The 15739-nt window shown below is 39.3% G+C and overlaps 1 protein-coding gene across 7 annotated transcripts in view; it reads left to right on the plus strand.

Moving 5' to 3' along the window:
* Positions 1–15739, plus strand: part of skic3 (SKI3 subunit of superkiller complex) — a 130885-nt gene that overhangs the window by 42589 nt on the left and 72557 nt on the right. For all 7 annotated transcript variants that reach the window (XM_048528389.2, XM_048528386.2, XM_048528387.2 and 4 more), the window contains 7 exons: positions 1480–1620; positions 3871–3972; positions 6866–7002; positions 7623–7706; positions 8016–8119; positions 9975–10101; positions 13825–14004. In XM_048528389.2, coding sequence (XP_048384346.1) covers positions 1480–1620; positions 3871–3972; positions 6866–7002; positions 7623–7706; positions 8016–8119; positions 9975–10101; positions 13825–14004 — 875 coding nt within the window. The remainder of the gene's footprint in view (positions 1–1479; positions 1621–3870; positions 3973–6865; positions 7003–7622; positions 7707–8015; positions 8120–9974; positions 10102–13824; positions 14005–15739) is intronic.

Raw genomic sequence — 15739 nt, forward strand, 5'->3', positions numbered from 1 at the left:
CTGTGAATTAATAAAGATTAATTGTCTGAGTACTGAAGAAATTTATACTATTACATTAAAAGGCACTATCTTGATGCTAGAGTTAAGGACCGTTATTGAAATAAAATTAAGAGGGAGTGTTTCTTTGGACAGTGCTAGTTTAATTTATACGTAATGTTGACATTTGCACACACACTGCAGGAAAGAGCACAATTTCCAAGCACTGGCACTTGTTATCTTGATAAAAATAACATGCTCAATTTTCGAAAGGGAAAATTGTTTGAATAAGAAAGCAGTTTATTGATCTAGAACTGAGTCTTAGAATTTATCTTAACTGGAGGGGATTTGGTGCAGGTTAACAAAGAATATTCCAGTCTAAATCAGCCTCTAACCTTTAAAACTTCTCAATCAACATATGAAAAACTGACTGGCATAGAACATTTCAAGTGTTTCCTGATAAACTTCATTTTCTCTATAGGCTGTTTTGCTGTGATACTATTGTAATTGGGTTGTTTCTGAACACTTTACTGACAAAACATAATAGATAACCAAGTGTGAAGCTGGATGAACACAGCAGGCCAAGCAGCATCTCAGGAACACAAAAGCTGATGTTTCGGGCCCAGACCCTACATCAGAGAGGGGGATGGAGAGAAGGGGAGGCGGACCGAAGATGGATAGAGGAGAAGATAGGTGGGGAGGGGATAGGTCAGTCTGGGGAGGATGGAGAGGTCAAGGAGGCAGGATGAGGTTAGTAAGTGGGAAATGGAGGTGTGGCTTGAGGTGGGAGGAGGGGATAGGTGAGAGGAAGAACAGATTAGGGAGGCGGGGATGAACTGGGCTGGTTTTGGGATGCAATGGGGGAGGGGGAGATTTTGAAGCTTGTGAAGTCCACATTGATACCATTTGGGCTGCAGGGTTCCCGAGCGGAATACCTCAAGCCGCACCTCCATTTCCCACCTTCTAACCTCATCATCCCGCCTCCTTGACCTGTCCGTCCTCCCAGGAGTGACCTATTTTCCCCCCCCCACCCACCAATACTCTTTCTTCCCCCCCCCCCCCCCCCCACCCACCTATGTTCTCCTCTATCCATCTTTGGTCCGCCTCCCCCCCCTCTTCCTATTTATTTCAGAACCCTCTTCCCCCATCCCTCTCACTGATGAAGGGTCTAGGCCCGAAACGTCAGCTTTTGTGCAGCTGAGATGCTGCTTGGTCTGCTGTGTTCATCCAGCTTCACGCTTTGTTATCTTGGATTCTCCAGCATCTACAGTTCCCATTATCTTTGATCACTGTCAAAACATGTTTGTTTTCTGTCCTATTGACTTTCACATGCTTTAGAAGCTTGCTATTGATAGTGTTAGTAGCAAATGTCTGCAGTATGTGAAGGATACCTTTAAAGTTATGTCATTCTTATTCAGATAGATAATCTTCTAATTAACTGATTATGCACCACTACAAATTTGATAACGTTACTGTATTAAACCATCTTCTAATTTTAACCAGAATGCTTTAGTGACGAAGCTTTACAATGTTATTCAAGACTTAACACAATTGAACCAACAAATGGGCTAGGCCTTATTGGAGTTGGAATCAAAGCTATGCAAGAAAAGAAGTATGAAGAAGCTGCAAAGAACTTAACTGAAGGTAGGTTTTTTGGAGTGTTTCATTTGGAATGTGCCTATATGATAGGTGTAATATAATATACCAGTTGTAATGTGTCTGGTTCAGCAAATCTCTGAAAATTAATCTGATTGCATTATTTCATATTTTCAAAAGCGTGTTAGTCACATTTTGATTTTTCTGTTTACAATTGCTTGTTAACTAAAAACAACATAACCTGAATGCTAGAAATCTTGTGATGACTTCCTCAGAAGTGTTATATTAGGCTTGAAATATTAGCTGTTACCTACGCTGCAGATATTACCAGACTTGCTGAGTTTCTACAGCATCTTCTGTTTTTATTGCTGATTATTTAGGCCAGGCTATTTTTGTATTTTTCACGCTGGTCTGTGGGTTCACATTATTCCAAGTTCAGAAAGATGTGATCTTTAAACTTTTCTAACAGTTAAAGCAACTGTTGTGGTAGTGTAAGGATAACTTCATGCTATTTAAGACCATAAGACATATGAGCAAAAATTAGGCGATTTGGCCCATCGAGTCTGCTCCGTCATTCAGTCGTGGCTGATAAGTTCCTTAAATCCATTCTCCCACTTTCTCCCCGTAGCCCTTGACCCCCTTGATAATCAAGAACTTATCTATCTCAGTCTTAAATGTACTTAATGACCTGGCCCCCACAGCCTTCTGTGGCAGTGGATTCCATAGATTCAACGACTCTCTGGCTGAAGGAGTTTCTCCTTCGCTCCATTCTAAAAGGACTTCCCTTTACTCTAAGGATGCAGCCTTGGATCCTAGTCTCTCCTACCAATGGAAGTATCTTCCCAATGTCCGTTTTGACCTGCCATTCAGTATTCTGTAAGTTTCAATTGGATCCCTCCTCATCCTTCTAAACTTCAATGAATATAGCCCCAGAATCCTCAAATGTTCCTCAAGTGTTAAGCTTTCCATTCTTGTGAAACTCCTCTGAACTTGCTCCAGCGCCAGTACATCCTTCCTGAGATATGGGACTCAAAACTGCACGCAGTACTCCAAATATGACCTGACCAGAGCCTTATCAAGCTTTAGAAGTACATCCCTGCTTTTATACTCAAGTCCTCTCAAAATAAATGCCAACATTGCATTTACCTTCCTGACTACTGACTCGACCTGCAAGTTTACCTTTAGAGAATCTGGACTAGAACTCCCAAGTCTCTTTGCACCTCAGACTTCTGAAATTTCTCCCATTTTTAGAAAATGTCCATGCTTTTATTCTTCTTACAAAGTGCATGACCTCACACTTTCTCACATTGTACTCCCATATTCCACTTTTTCTTTTCCCACTCTCCTAACCTGCCCAGGTCCTTCTGCAGCCTCCCCATCTTCTCAATACTACCTGCCCCTTCACCTATCTTTATATCGTCTGCGAACTTTAGTCAGAATACCCACAATTCCTTCATCTAGATCATTTAATGTACAAAATGAAAAATTGTGGTCCGAACACTGACTCTTATGGACCACCACTTGTCATCGGCTGCCATCCTGAGAAAGACCCTTTTATCCCCACTTTCAGCTTTTTGCCAGGCAGCCAATCTCCTATCTATGCTAGCACCTTGCCTCTAACACCATGTCAAAGCGGAAACGTACCTCATTATTTAGCATTAAGTAAGTTCACTTTTAAGCAACCCACAAGCTCATTTTAAATAGCTCATCACGTTTATTTTGATTTGTTATAAATATACATTTCAGTTACATATGTGGTGCAGTCACATTTTGAAATGGTTATTCATAACAAATAACCAGTTTCTAAACATTTTGCAGTGTTAATTACAAATTAAAATACACTAAAATAGAATCAAATGAGAAAATTACTTTGTTTGACAGCTATATGGAATGCTGTGACTTTGTGGAGGTATGTTCTCCACTAAGTCGACAGTTGCAGCAACTTCGATAAATATTTCCTTCCTTCGCTCTCCAGTCAAGCAGCGTCTTGAATTTTCAATCACCATTCTTGTCCTCAGATTCTTCCCTTTCTCTGTAATTTCCTCTGGCCCCACAACCCACTGAGGTATCGGTTTCTCCTAAGTTGTGAATTGTTCCCAGAGTCCTTCCTAACTTTAATGTTTTATAACATTCCTTGAAACCTACTTCTTTGTGAAACCTCTGAACATTTGATCTAATATTCCCATGTGACCTGGTGGTGTCCTGGGGCATCAGGATGTTTTATAATGTTAAGTATATGTTGGTTGGCCTGAAAATTCTACCTTTTAAAGACTTGAGAGAAATGTCACTATATTACAGGATTAAAGCAGGCACCTTCAGCAATTACAGCATGGCTTTACCTAGCAGATATCCACCTCCGGATGCACAAGTGTGAAGCAACAATTACCTCCTGCAGACGTGGTAAGAAATGTTCTTTTCTTTATGTACAAGACTGATCATGTGCTAATTGATCTCCCATATCTTGTTCCTGGATAAAATTGAATATCGTTCGATCTAATTGTCTACCTGTCTCCACTGCTGTTTCCCTTTTCATATGTCCTCTCATTGCTTGTACCTCTGTATCAGACCTTTTTCCGCACTTTCTTTGTAATATATGTATTCTTTTCAAGTACTGAACATCACAATGGAAAAGGCACCCCCATTTTTCTGGCCTGAGAAAGGGTTTTCCATTTAAGCAGCCCATACATTGACCCCAGGTTTCAATCATGACATGCTGCACTCATTAATAGTAAGCTTTAATATTTCACTTCACTAATGCATTACTCACCAGTATCTTTTAACTGGGATCAAGGAGGTGATTCAGGCTGTATTACAAAGATGTGTGACATTTTAAGACGTATCCACAAAGAGGAAGGATTCTGCCAAAAAAAAATCAAATTAGTCTGGTTTCAATTTGAAATTCATAACATCAAGTAGCCACTGAAATGAGGGAATTTGATGTACAGAAATTTCTGCTATGTGTATTTTGTTAATGCAAATGGCTGTAACACAATTGATGAATAATATTTTAACAAAGATCTGTAGCTTGGGTTGTGGATGGAGCCATTGGTTGGTTCGTTGAGCTGACTGGTTTTTGTGCCCCTTCTAGGTGATGTCTTCAGTCCTGTCTAGCATCCGTTAAAGTGCTGTTGTGTTGTTCTGTTCTGTTCTGAATTAATATGGTCCAGCCTGTCATGGTGGGTTTTGTCTTTGCCCAACGACCCCACTTGGTCAACTCTCAAAGATGAAAGACCCCATGCCCACAATGAACAGGACAGATGTGATATACAAAATACCGTGGAGCAACTACAAGAAACACCACTACATAGGACAGACAGGCAGGAAACTTGCTACCAGGTTACATGAACACCAATTCACAGCACAACCATTCTCCCTTGTTTCTATTCACTCTGACAAAGAAGGACATCAGTTTAAGTGGGACACGATAACAGTACTAGGACAAGCAAAGCAAAGAAAGCATGAGAATTCCTACAAGACTGGTTTTCAACTACTGATGCCATTAACAAGCATGAGGAAATAGACCCCACCTACATAGCACTACAGAGCAAAACCGGCAACACAACTGCCCACCGTGACAGACTGGTCTGTATAAATTCAGAATGGAACAGAACTATAGTGCTTCAACAGAGGCAAATTGCACTGAAGATGTCACCTAGAAGGGGGATAAAATGTTTGTATGAAAACCAGTCAGCTTGGTAAACCAACCAGCAACTTCAGCAATTGGTGAATAGTGGACATTGTAGGATAACGCGACTAATTTTCTGTAGTAATTTCCCGACAAAGATATTTTCTATGGTGATTTCGTATAGTATGATTTTCTGCAACGCAAGGTCACACAAGAATGCAACTATCGCATTATTGGAGAAAAACCTGTATGTGAAAACTGATGTGCAAATGGAAGATGGGAAATTTCTTCAGGGCAGATTCCTCCAAGACCAAATGCATCATAAGATCAGAGATTAGCTAGTAGCTGAATATCCATAAAGATGTTTCATGGGGGCAATCAAAATCATAATGTTTATTACATCACCAGAAATGCAATGCATATGCAATTAGGTCCAGCTCAATTCCTGAGTCCAGTTGACAGGGTAACACTCAGCAAATTATGACTAGGGACTGCTTTTCAAGATCTAAAAAAGAATGAATTAGAAATAAAAGTAATTTGTAATCCAAAGAACTCCTTCTTTATTTTGGTTGTTTATCTCATTTATGCAAAGCATGTTAAAGTTCTATTTGTTGAAAAATTTCCTCAAGCAATTGATCAACACCATACTTGAATCGTGACCGTTGTTCCTATCGGAGTCAATGGTATATTCAACTTGCTCAGAGGCTCATTCAAATTAGATTTTAAAACCAATTATTTGATGATTAGATTTAATACTTCTGTTCAACATTTGTAATTTGTAATGAAATCGAGTTTAATTTTAGCTTGAATTAAAGTTCTAAATTAAATGGAACAGTACAATCATCATTGTCTTAAAGACTCACCTGGTTTACCAGTGTCCTTCAGGGAAGGAAATCAGTGATCCATACTTGGTCTGGCCTGTCTGTGACTGCACGACCAAAAATAATATGTTTGATGCTCAATTTCCCTCCGAAGGGCCCCAGAAAACTACTTGGCTCAAGATTTGTTAAGAATGGGAAACAAATGCCAGCAACACTCTCAACATTGAAGAACCAACAAAAACAAATTTTCGCAACATACTCAGATTTTTTGTTAGCTTTTACAATTTGGATGATTTTATTCCATACCGCAACCATAAATAAAAAAGGCAGAAATAAGAGACTTTGTTACCACTTGTATTAGCCTGAAGAATGGATTAATCATCTATCATTTCTCATTTCCCATCTCCCATCTTTTCTCCCTCTTCAATCTTAAATGGGCAGGAAAGACTATGTGCATGCAGATGGAATTGGTTTAAAATGGCATCATAGCTAGTACAGACACGGTGAGCTGAATGGCATGTTCCTGTACCATACTGTTGCATGTTCTATGCAAGGATTTGATCTGTCCAGTACAGAAGTGATTGTATGAGTAAGGAGCCATGTCCTAGAATTCCATAGTTCAACATACTGGTTACATTGCATACATGAGACTGCATTAGTTTCATCTATTAGGACAAATAAAGTTCGTAGTACCCCTTGTCTTTGTCATTGAGAATTATCTCATTAAGTTCCAACATTAAACTTACCAGTGAAATATCAAGACTTTTTGTACATGTATTCAGTGAAAGTAAATTAAGACCTGAAGTTAGCCTGAGTTACAGTTTTTGTTTGTGACTCGTGTCCATAGGTTTGGAGCTGTTGGAAAGCAGTGGCCATTATGGGAATGCACAAAAAAAACATAAGTTGCTTCATTTACAAGCAGAAGCAATGATCAAATCTGGTGATGCAAAAAATGCAGAGCAAGCCTTTGATATCTTGGAACAGGTAAGATAGTGTTAGGGAGGTAAAATAAATACTGAATTGTTTCTGATATGAAGTCCTTATTCTTTTACTGTTAACCTTAATATACATTGCATCCCGAAGTTGTGCACAAAACTATTGGTACAGGAGAATCAATTTATCCTCTGGGATCGCTTGCTACTAAATTTCAATTTGTTTTTCTTTGGTCAAACAAGATGTGCATTGTTGACATTTTAGGCTTTTTGGAAATGATTTTAACTTTTTAAGTTTTTTTGTTTTATTATAACTTCTGTTTATCCAAGCACACTTGGCAAGGTGACCAGGCTTTGTGTGATTACAATGCTGCTGAATCCTGGTTATATGTTTTGTCCTTCAAATTACCAAAAAAAGTGTAATACTAATGATTCACAGCTCATGGGTCCACTTCTGATATTTTCTTACTGCTCTCATAGTTTATGGAGATCTTCTGATCACCTCTTAGAGTAGGTTCTGCTAATCTGTACTAATTCAGAAATAACTGAATCCTGTTCTCATCAGCTCAGCAGGATTTACCATATCCAGCATAGAATTTGAAATGTTATGGGCAATATAAAAAGCAATTCATTGATCCTTGTGTCATACTTTGAATGTTGCCATCTCTTTAGCTTCCAGGCTCCAATGAAACAGCAGTACTTGCTTTGAAAGGACAGGCTTATTTGAACAAGGGTCAGATGAAACCAGCATCTCAGGTTTGTTTGTTTTTGTAACCTTTTTAATAATATGCAGGTACACATGAAGCTAATGTTCCAATAGTTGTCAACATTATTTTCATTTTGCAAAAGCAACTGTAATTTTCTGTTTTGGATGTTGGATTTTCTTCATAGCACACAAGAGAAAGTAATTAGAGTATAAAATCAAAATTATAGTAAAATTTAGAACAGTTTTTTTTTAAATGTTTCTTCCCATCAACAACAATCCACTTAGATTGCACAGATACTTAGCAGAATTTGGAATCTTTATTGAAGGATAAAGTAATATGTCCTTCATTGACTTGATAGATTGCAACAGAACTAATGGCATCTTATCCTGAAGTGGCTGAAACATGGGAACTCCAGGGCCTCCTTAATTATACCCAAAAGGATTATATGCAAGCAGAACAAAGGTATGAGAGGTCTTGAACACTAAAACTCTGAGCTCACTTTGTACTTGCAAATAGAATTAGAGGCACTTTTTCACTTACTGAATTCAATACGTTAGGTTTGTTTTTTTGTTAAAATGTGAAGCTGTAGTTTTTAACTTACTTGATTTTTCACTTTAAATCATCTAGATCTGAATGATAAATCTTACTAAGGTTTGCAAACCAGAAATATTGGAAACTTAAGATATTTTTGAGATTTGTATTGTTAATGCATGCTTTCGTAGTGGGGCACTTTTGAACTTGGTTTTTCTTTCCCCATATCCACAGTTAGTCATCTATACATGGTGATGTACTGGTTCATATATCGTGATAATACTGTTGAGTCTTCACTCAAATGGATGCTTTTTTTAATGAAAACAGACAATGAATGTTGCCAATTTATTTTAACATGAGCATTCTTAAAACTAAGGCCTATTCTATTCTCAACAAATGTCACAACTGGAGTCAATAATGCAGACCCAAACCAAATGGATTTCTCCCACTTGTTTAGATTTGAGAATAAATTGCACACTGCAGAGTACATATCTTGGAACCTCCAAATCCATCTTCACTGGTGTAGGTTGTGAATGAGGGACATACTCCAAGATGTGGGAGGAAACAGCCTCAGTTGGAAGGTTTGATGGCATGGTTGTGAGGAAGCCCACGCACTTTTAGTTTGTGGAGAATATTCTGATATTCCACTCTTCCTTCTGATCTTACCTTTCTAACCATCAAGGCTTCGTTGAGCATATTAAGATGTGAAGAGACATTACAAGTTCAGGAATGATGTCGTCCATATGCTGATTCAGAAATGTCAGGAAGAATTAAGAAATTGAGTACCCTCAAAGGAATCATACACTTGTTTACAAAGGACACACTGAAAGTCAACTGTTTCATTTATGACAATCATAAAATACAAAATGTAAGATTCCCAAGGGAGGTGCAGTTATTGCCTTAGACTCTAAATGTAGACAGGACACAGTGATGGAACCCAGAATTCATAGAAGATCAGGTGTGGAGTTGTGTGAAGAGGCCTGCATGGACCAGACCCACAGGTTCCAGGAAGATTCAAAAGAAGAGCATGGCTATAGACCTCAAGAGGAAGTGGAATCTGAAAGCGAACAGCTTGCTTAGAGGAAAAATCCATATGACATGAAGTGGTGGCATAATTATAACAATTGTTTTAAATTTACTGTCACATTTCCTATACTGTTTCTCATTTCTTTGACAATGCAGGTCAAAGTATTTAAGACTGAGCAACTAGTCTACTCTGGCACCAACAGGGAGCTAGAAGCTCAAGTTCGATATAAAATAACTGTCAGCCACAGTGGTTACTAATACAGGCTACCTCTTTGATTTCAAAGTTGCAATGCCACAGTCACCTGTATGTTAATGTAAAAATCCTTTAAATTTAATTGAAAAGAGTTTCCAGTAGATGTTGTGCTGTCATCTGTGTACCGTTTTTCATATATAATAGTCACATATGTACTGTTTCCAAAGTAGTGCAAAAACCATTTACAAATAATGAAAAGGCAACTTGGGGTTTAGATTATGGAGATAAAATTTGGTCTTGTGCAAGAATATGCCAACAATTTAGCACTAGTTTAAGAGAAAGCTGAATTGCTGATATAGTACCATGTCAAATGCTTAGATTGTGCTTTCATTGATGTCCTATCCAGTGACTGAAAGAATATTGAAATTGACTGCATGACAATGTTAGTCAGTTTGAAAATAGCCTATGATAGGAATGAACATCAAAATCTTCACCTTTTAAATAGCCCTAATTTTTTAATCTTTTTTTGAGAAATAGATCTAATAACACTTTGATATCCTCCTACAGTTTCCAGAAAGCCCTGAAAATGAAAGCAGACTGTGGAATATATTACTACTACCTTGGACTAACTTATTGGTTCATGGGGGAGGTGACAAGAAAAGACAAATCTAAAACTGCTACACATTTGTTAAAGGTTCGTGAAACCATAATCTATCTTATGTACAAATTCTACAAGGAAATACTTAAATATTTCCGACAATGGTACAAGCGTACCTGACTTATTAAGAAATCACCTAATCACATTGATTTAACTCGCTTTGCTCTTCTTGGTATCTCTCTGAATGCATATTAAGATTGATTAAATGAAATTGCATAAATCATCTAACCGTGAAGACACTGCAGTCCACTCCTATCTTGGTATGTTGTTACTCAATAACTAATTCTAGGGTTTTTGTCTGCACTTAGCTATCCAGAAAGCTGTTCTACTGTGTTGACATTTTTTCTGCATGAAGAAATTAGATTAGATTAGATTCCCCACAGTGTGGAAACAGGCCCTTCGGCCCAACAAGTCCACACTGCCCCTTTGGAGCATTCCACCCAGACCCATCCCCCTATAACCCACACACCCCTGAACACTACGGGCAATTTAGCATAGCCGATCCACCTAGCCACACATCTTTTGGACTGTGGGAGGAAACCGGAGCACCCGGAGGAAACCCATGCAGACGCTGGGAGAATGTGCAAACTCTGCACAGACAGTCGCCCGAGGCTGGAATCGAACCCAGGTCCCTGGTGCAGTGAGGCTGCAGTGCTAACCACTGAGCCACCATGCTGCCCCAAATTGCAGGTATCCATCCCAAATTTTGGAGAAATTCAATGTGTAACTTTTCCCTGAACTGTCTCAAAGATTGGAGCAAAACAGTATTCACCGTATGATCTGACTGGGTTATACAGTGCTGTATGATTTTCTTGATTGGTCGATCGTACTGGTGAAATAACTTGAGCATGAGTTTACAAGAATTTACAGTTCTCTTTCAATTTTACCAATAGCTAAATCAAAATTGTTCATTTCTGTTCTTACGACATCCTTCTTTTTCCTATCCTTTTGCAGTACCTTAACACCTATATTACTCAATTTCTGCCATTAATTTGCCTATGAAGATTTTATCAAACTTGCATTATACTCTGTGCGCAGTACCTTCTAACAACTGAAGGGACTAGGTGGCCTCCCACCCTACCATTTAAAGAGAAGCTTAGATAGGCAGAAAGGGTCGGTGAGTAGAACCATGTCACTAGTTTTGCAATGTGTTTCAGTAGCAGGTGAGCTACAATTGCAGAGATAATGGGAACTGCAGATGCTGGAGATTCCAAGATAATAAAATGTGAGGCTGGATGAACACAGCAGGTCAAGCAGCATCTCAGGAGCACAAAAGCTGACGTTTCGGGCCTAGACCCTTCATCAGAGAGGGGGATGGGGGGAGGGAACTGGAATAAATAGGGAGAGAGGGGGAGGCGGACCGAAGATGGAGAGTAAAGAAGATAGGTGGAGAAGGTGTGGGTGGGGAGGTAGGGAGGGGATAGGTCAGTCCAGGGAAGACGGACAGGTCAAGGAGGTGGGATGAGGTTAGTAGGTAGCTGGGGGTGTGGCTTGGGGTGGGAGGAAGGGATGGGTGAGAGGAAGAACCGGTTAGGGAGGCAGAGACAGGTTGGACTGGTTTTGGGATGCAGTGGGTGGGGGGGAAGAGCTGGGCTGGTTGTGTGGTGCAGTGGGGGGAGGGGATGAACTGGGCTGGTTTAGGGATGCAGTGGGGGAAGGGGAGATTTTGAAACTGGTGAAGTCCACATTGATACCATATGGCTGCAGGGTTCCCAGGCGGAATATGAGTTGCTGTTCCTGCAACCTTCGGGTGGCATCATTGTGGCAGTGCAGGAGGCCCATGATGGACATGTCATCAAGAGAATGGGAGGGAGAGTGGAAATGGTTTGCGACTGGGAGGTGCAGTTGTTTGTTGCGAACTGAGCAGAGGTGTTCTGCAAAGCGGTCCCCAAGCCTCCGCTTGGTTTCCCCAATGTAGAGAAAACCGCACCGGGTACAGTGGATGCAGTATACCACGTTGGCAGATGTGCAGGTGAACCTCTGCTTAATGTGTAATGTCATCTTGGGGCCTGGGATGGGGGTGAGGGAGGAGGTGTGGGGACAAGTGTAGCATTTCCTGCGGTTGCAGGGGAAGGTGCCGGGTGTGGTGGGGTTGGAGGGCAGTGTGGAGCGAACAATTGCATGTAGTTTTAGTCTCCTAACTTGAGGCATTTCAGTGGAGGTTCACTAGATTGAATTCCACAGATAAGGAATAGTTTAGACCTTTTACTGTCTAGAGTTTAGAAGAATGAGAGAAGATTGAGATATATTTAAAGGTTATTGACAAAGACCAGATATTTCTCTTTTTGGGGCAAGCTAGAATGGGAGGCCTTGGTTTTGGGATAAGGGTAGCAGATTTAAAATTAAAGATGAGGAAGAATTACATCTTTCACAAGGTCGTGAAATTCGCTACCCCTAAATATGATGGCTATTGGGACACTTAGTAAAGTTAAGGAGGAGGTAAATTTTGAACTCTGCCTCATTCAGAGTGGGCTTAATGATTGTGAGGAGCCGGCTGGAAAGTAGAGTTGAGACTGAGATGAGATCCGCCTCAAGTATATTGAATGGCCAAGCAATCTTGAGTTGAATTGCCTACTGCAGTTTCTAGGCCTATGTTCTTATGAGCTAAGTCGGACAGAAATTATGTTACTGAAATGGAAATAGGTAATCTTGTTAATTGAAAGGATTATTGGTTTGAAGTTGACCTCTTCGGTCAAACAGAATACAAATTTGTGTTCTGTGTCCAGGCAGAGTGATGCAATCATTGGCTAGGGACTGAAGACCATAGCTTTATTTAATTGGTAAATTTCTGTTGAGTCCCTGCTGTTTTTGATAAAGACGGTGAAAGGATTGAACTGGATTGATATAGTCAAGCAGAATTAGATGATGTTTGTGTGAATACTGATTCTGACCTGTTTTGTAGACTCCAGCAAATAGGCTTTCCTGCTACTCTTTCGGATGCATTCTTACTTCAGCCATGGGTTTAAGAGATTCCTTAGTGTCTGTGAATGCTTTACATTCACTTAAACATATGCTACATGCTAAAACAAAATAAGTTGGAAGTCATGTATGAAATCATATCAAAATGTCAAAGCTATCTTTGTGATAACGTGTAAAGAAACATCAAGTATGACTACATACACATTTAGCCCTTTCAAAGGAACCACCTCATGGGCAATTAGTACTGTACTTAATTCTAACCCATAATTTAACGACTCCCTTGTATTTTTTGTAAGGTTTTGAAAATAAACTATCACTGGAATTAGACATTTCTGAATAGTGGACGTTAAGAGACTTGAATTCAAACTTTTATATTTTTGTCTCTATTGTCTTGACTGTTTTTTAGACTTCTTTAGGTTGTTTTCATGTATACAGTATTCTTGCAATTGTGAACTGATATACATCGTTCACATTTTCCAAGCTGATACGAAGGAAAATAAAATGGAAGATTTGCTGAAGTGATTGCTACTTCAGTATCATATTCTGGATTTGTAATGTAAAAGAAAAAGAGGCATGATTCAGCATTCCAAATTCCCCTCCTTGACCCCTGGTTCGAAGGATGAGCTATTTCATTTAGAAATTAAAATTCAAACAAGTGCACCAGATTGGGAAATTAAAGACAAAGAGAAAATAGTTACAGTCCATCTGTCAAAGGGTATATTTTCCAGTTTCTGTTACAATGTGTCTAACGCTGTGAAGAAATTTTGTTTCATAGTTTTATCATTTTACTCCCGACTTCAGTACCAGCTTATTCATCATCAACTTCTTAATGAACTGCAGGCTGCCAAGTTGGATACGTACAATGGAAGAACATTCTGCTACTTAGGCCACTACTATCATGGCATAGTACAAGATAAAAACAGAGCTCGTGGTTGCTACAAAAAAGCCTTTGAGCTAAATAATGCTGATGAAGAAGCAGGAGCAGCTGCTGTTGATCTCAGTGTTGAACTTGGAGATATGGTACTGAACATATTTAAAATATTCTTTCAGAATTGTTTTCATTTTGTTGTGACTGAAGCCAAGTTAGAAGGGTAGATATTCATCTTTTGCAGACCTAAACAGCGTTACGATTCCCTCAAAGACAAGCTTTTAAAAGCTAATTTGAATTTCCATTGAATAACTGGAAGGATTACACAGTAAGATTTGAAGTTTTAAGACTTATTATATTGTCCAAATAAAAGCAACAGTGTCTAAATACTATTCAGTAGACAACTTGTAGCTAAAAGTACAGGAATGATCTGCTCCCTTTTTCATAGTTATAATTCACCTTTGTCCCGTAAGTGGATGCTTCATTCTCTGGCAACCATGCCAAAACTATTCTAAGCTCCTGATGGATTACTTTTTTTTTAAACCCCCCCCCCCCCCCCCCTTTTTCTGTCTGAGAACTTCTGACTCCGTTTTTTGTTTCAGGGTTACCCTGGAAATTTCTCTCTAGTCAAAGCTAGGCAAATGTACTAGCCCTAATTAAAACCTCAAGTGCAAACTTCCGTCTGCATTTGGCATAGGGGATAATAGAGATTGACTGCCTCCATTTCTGTTCTCTCGCACTTAATTGCACCTTCTTGCTCACAAACTCTTGCTTTTGTTTTTGCACACTTTCATTTCATTATGTCCTGTTGCATGTGCTTTGTTTTCTTAGTGTCGCGCTCGCTTGCTCTCACACTCTCACATGAAAGTATATAATATATGTTAGCTGACCTATCAGCCATGATTTCATTGAATGGTGAAATTGGTTTAAGGGCTAACTGACCTATTTCAGTTCCTGTGTTCCTTTATTTTTTGTGCTACAATAAGTTGTGGCCATAGACCATTATAAATAGGAACCGGAGTAGACCATTTGGCCCCTTGAGCTTGCTTCGTAATTCAATAGGATCGTGACTGATCCTACACTCCCCTCATTCACTTTCCCGTCCTTTCCCCATTTACATTTGATTCCCCTACTGATCAAAAGACTACCTGTCTCAGATTTAAAATATATGCTAAGACTGTCCCGTACCACTATTGCAAGGAGTCCCAAAGATTCAATCTCTGAGAGATTAAATTTCTCCTCATCTCGGTCATCAATTGGCACTGCTTAACACTTAATTCTGAAATTTAACAAATACTCCTAGACCATCCTACGAGGGGAAACATCCTCTCAGCAGTTACCCTGTTAAGCCCTTAAGAATCCTATGTTTCAGTGAAATCTTCTCTTATTCTTTTAAATCCCAACAGGTAGGGTCCCAACCTGTTAAACCTTTACTCGTAAAATAATTCCCTCCATACTGTGGAGCATCCTAGTGAACCTTCTCTGAACTGCATCCAATGAAATATTATCTTTTCTAAAAGAGTGACCAACTGCTTACAGTTCTGAAGATGTAGGCTCACTATGAGACTTTTCCATTTAAACTTCAGTCCCCTTGAAATAAGCTCCAACGTTCCATTAGCCTTCCTGATTACCTGCGAACTGTTAAAATATTCATCTTTATTTTTATAGCTTTACCATAATGGCATTGATAGTAAATAGATAATCTGGATCAATTAATTGGCAACACATGCATTTCTATATCCCATTAACATAGACAAAAATCCTCAAGTGCTTTAATAGGGACATTAAACCAAAGTGGAGGGTTTAGCAAAAGCTTACGTGTGCCAAAAATGCATTGGACACCAATACTTTTAAAGGTGCACTTTATTTTTATCCTTCCTTATTGGG

The sequence above is a fragment of the Stegostoma tigrinum genome, chromosome 3 (assembly GCF_030684315.1).
Source record: "Stegostoma tigrinum isolate sSteTig4 chromosome 3, sSteTig4.hap1, whole genome shotgun sequence".
Classification (NCBI taxonomy): domain Eukaryota; kingdom Metazoa; phylum Chordata; class Chondrichthyes; order Orectolobiformes; family Stegostomatidae; genus Stegostoma; species Stegostoma tigrinum.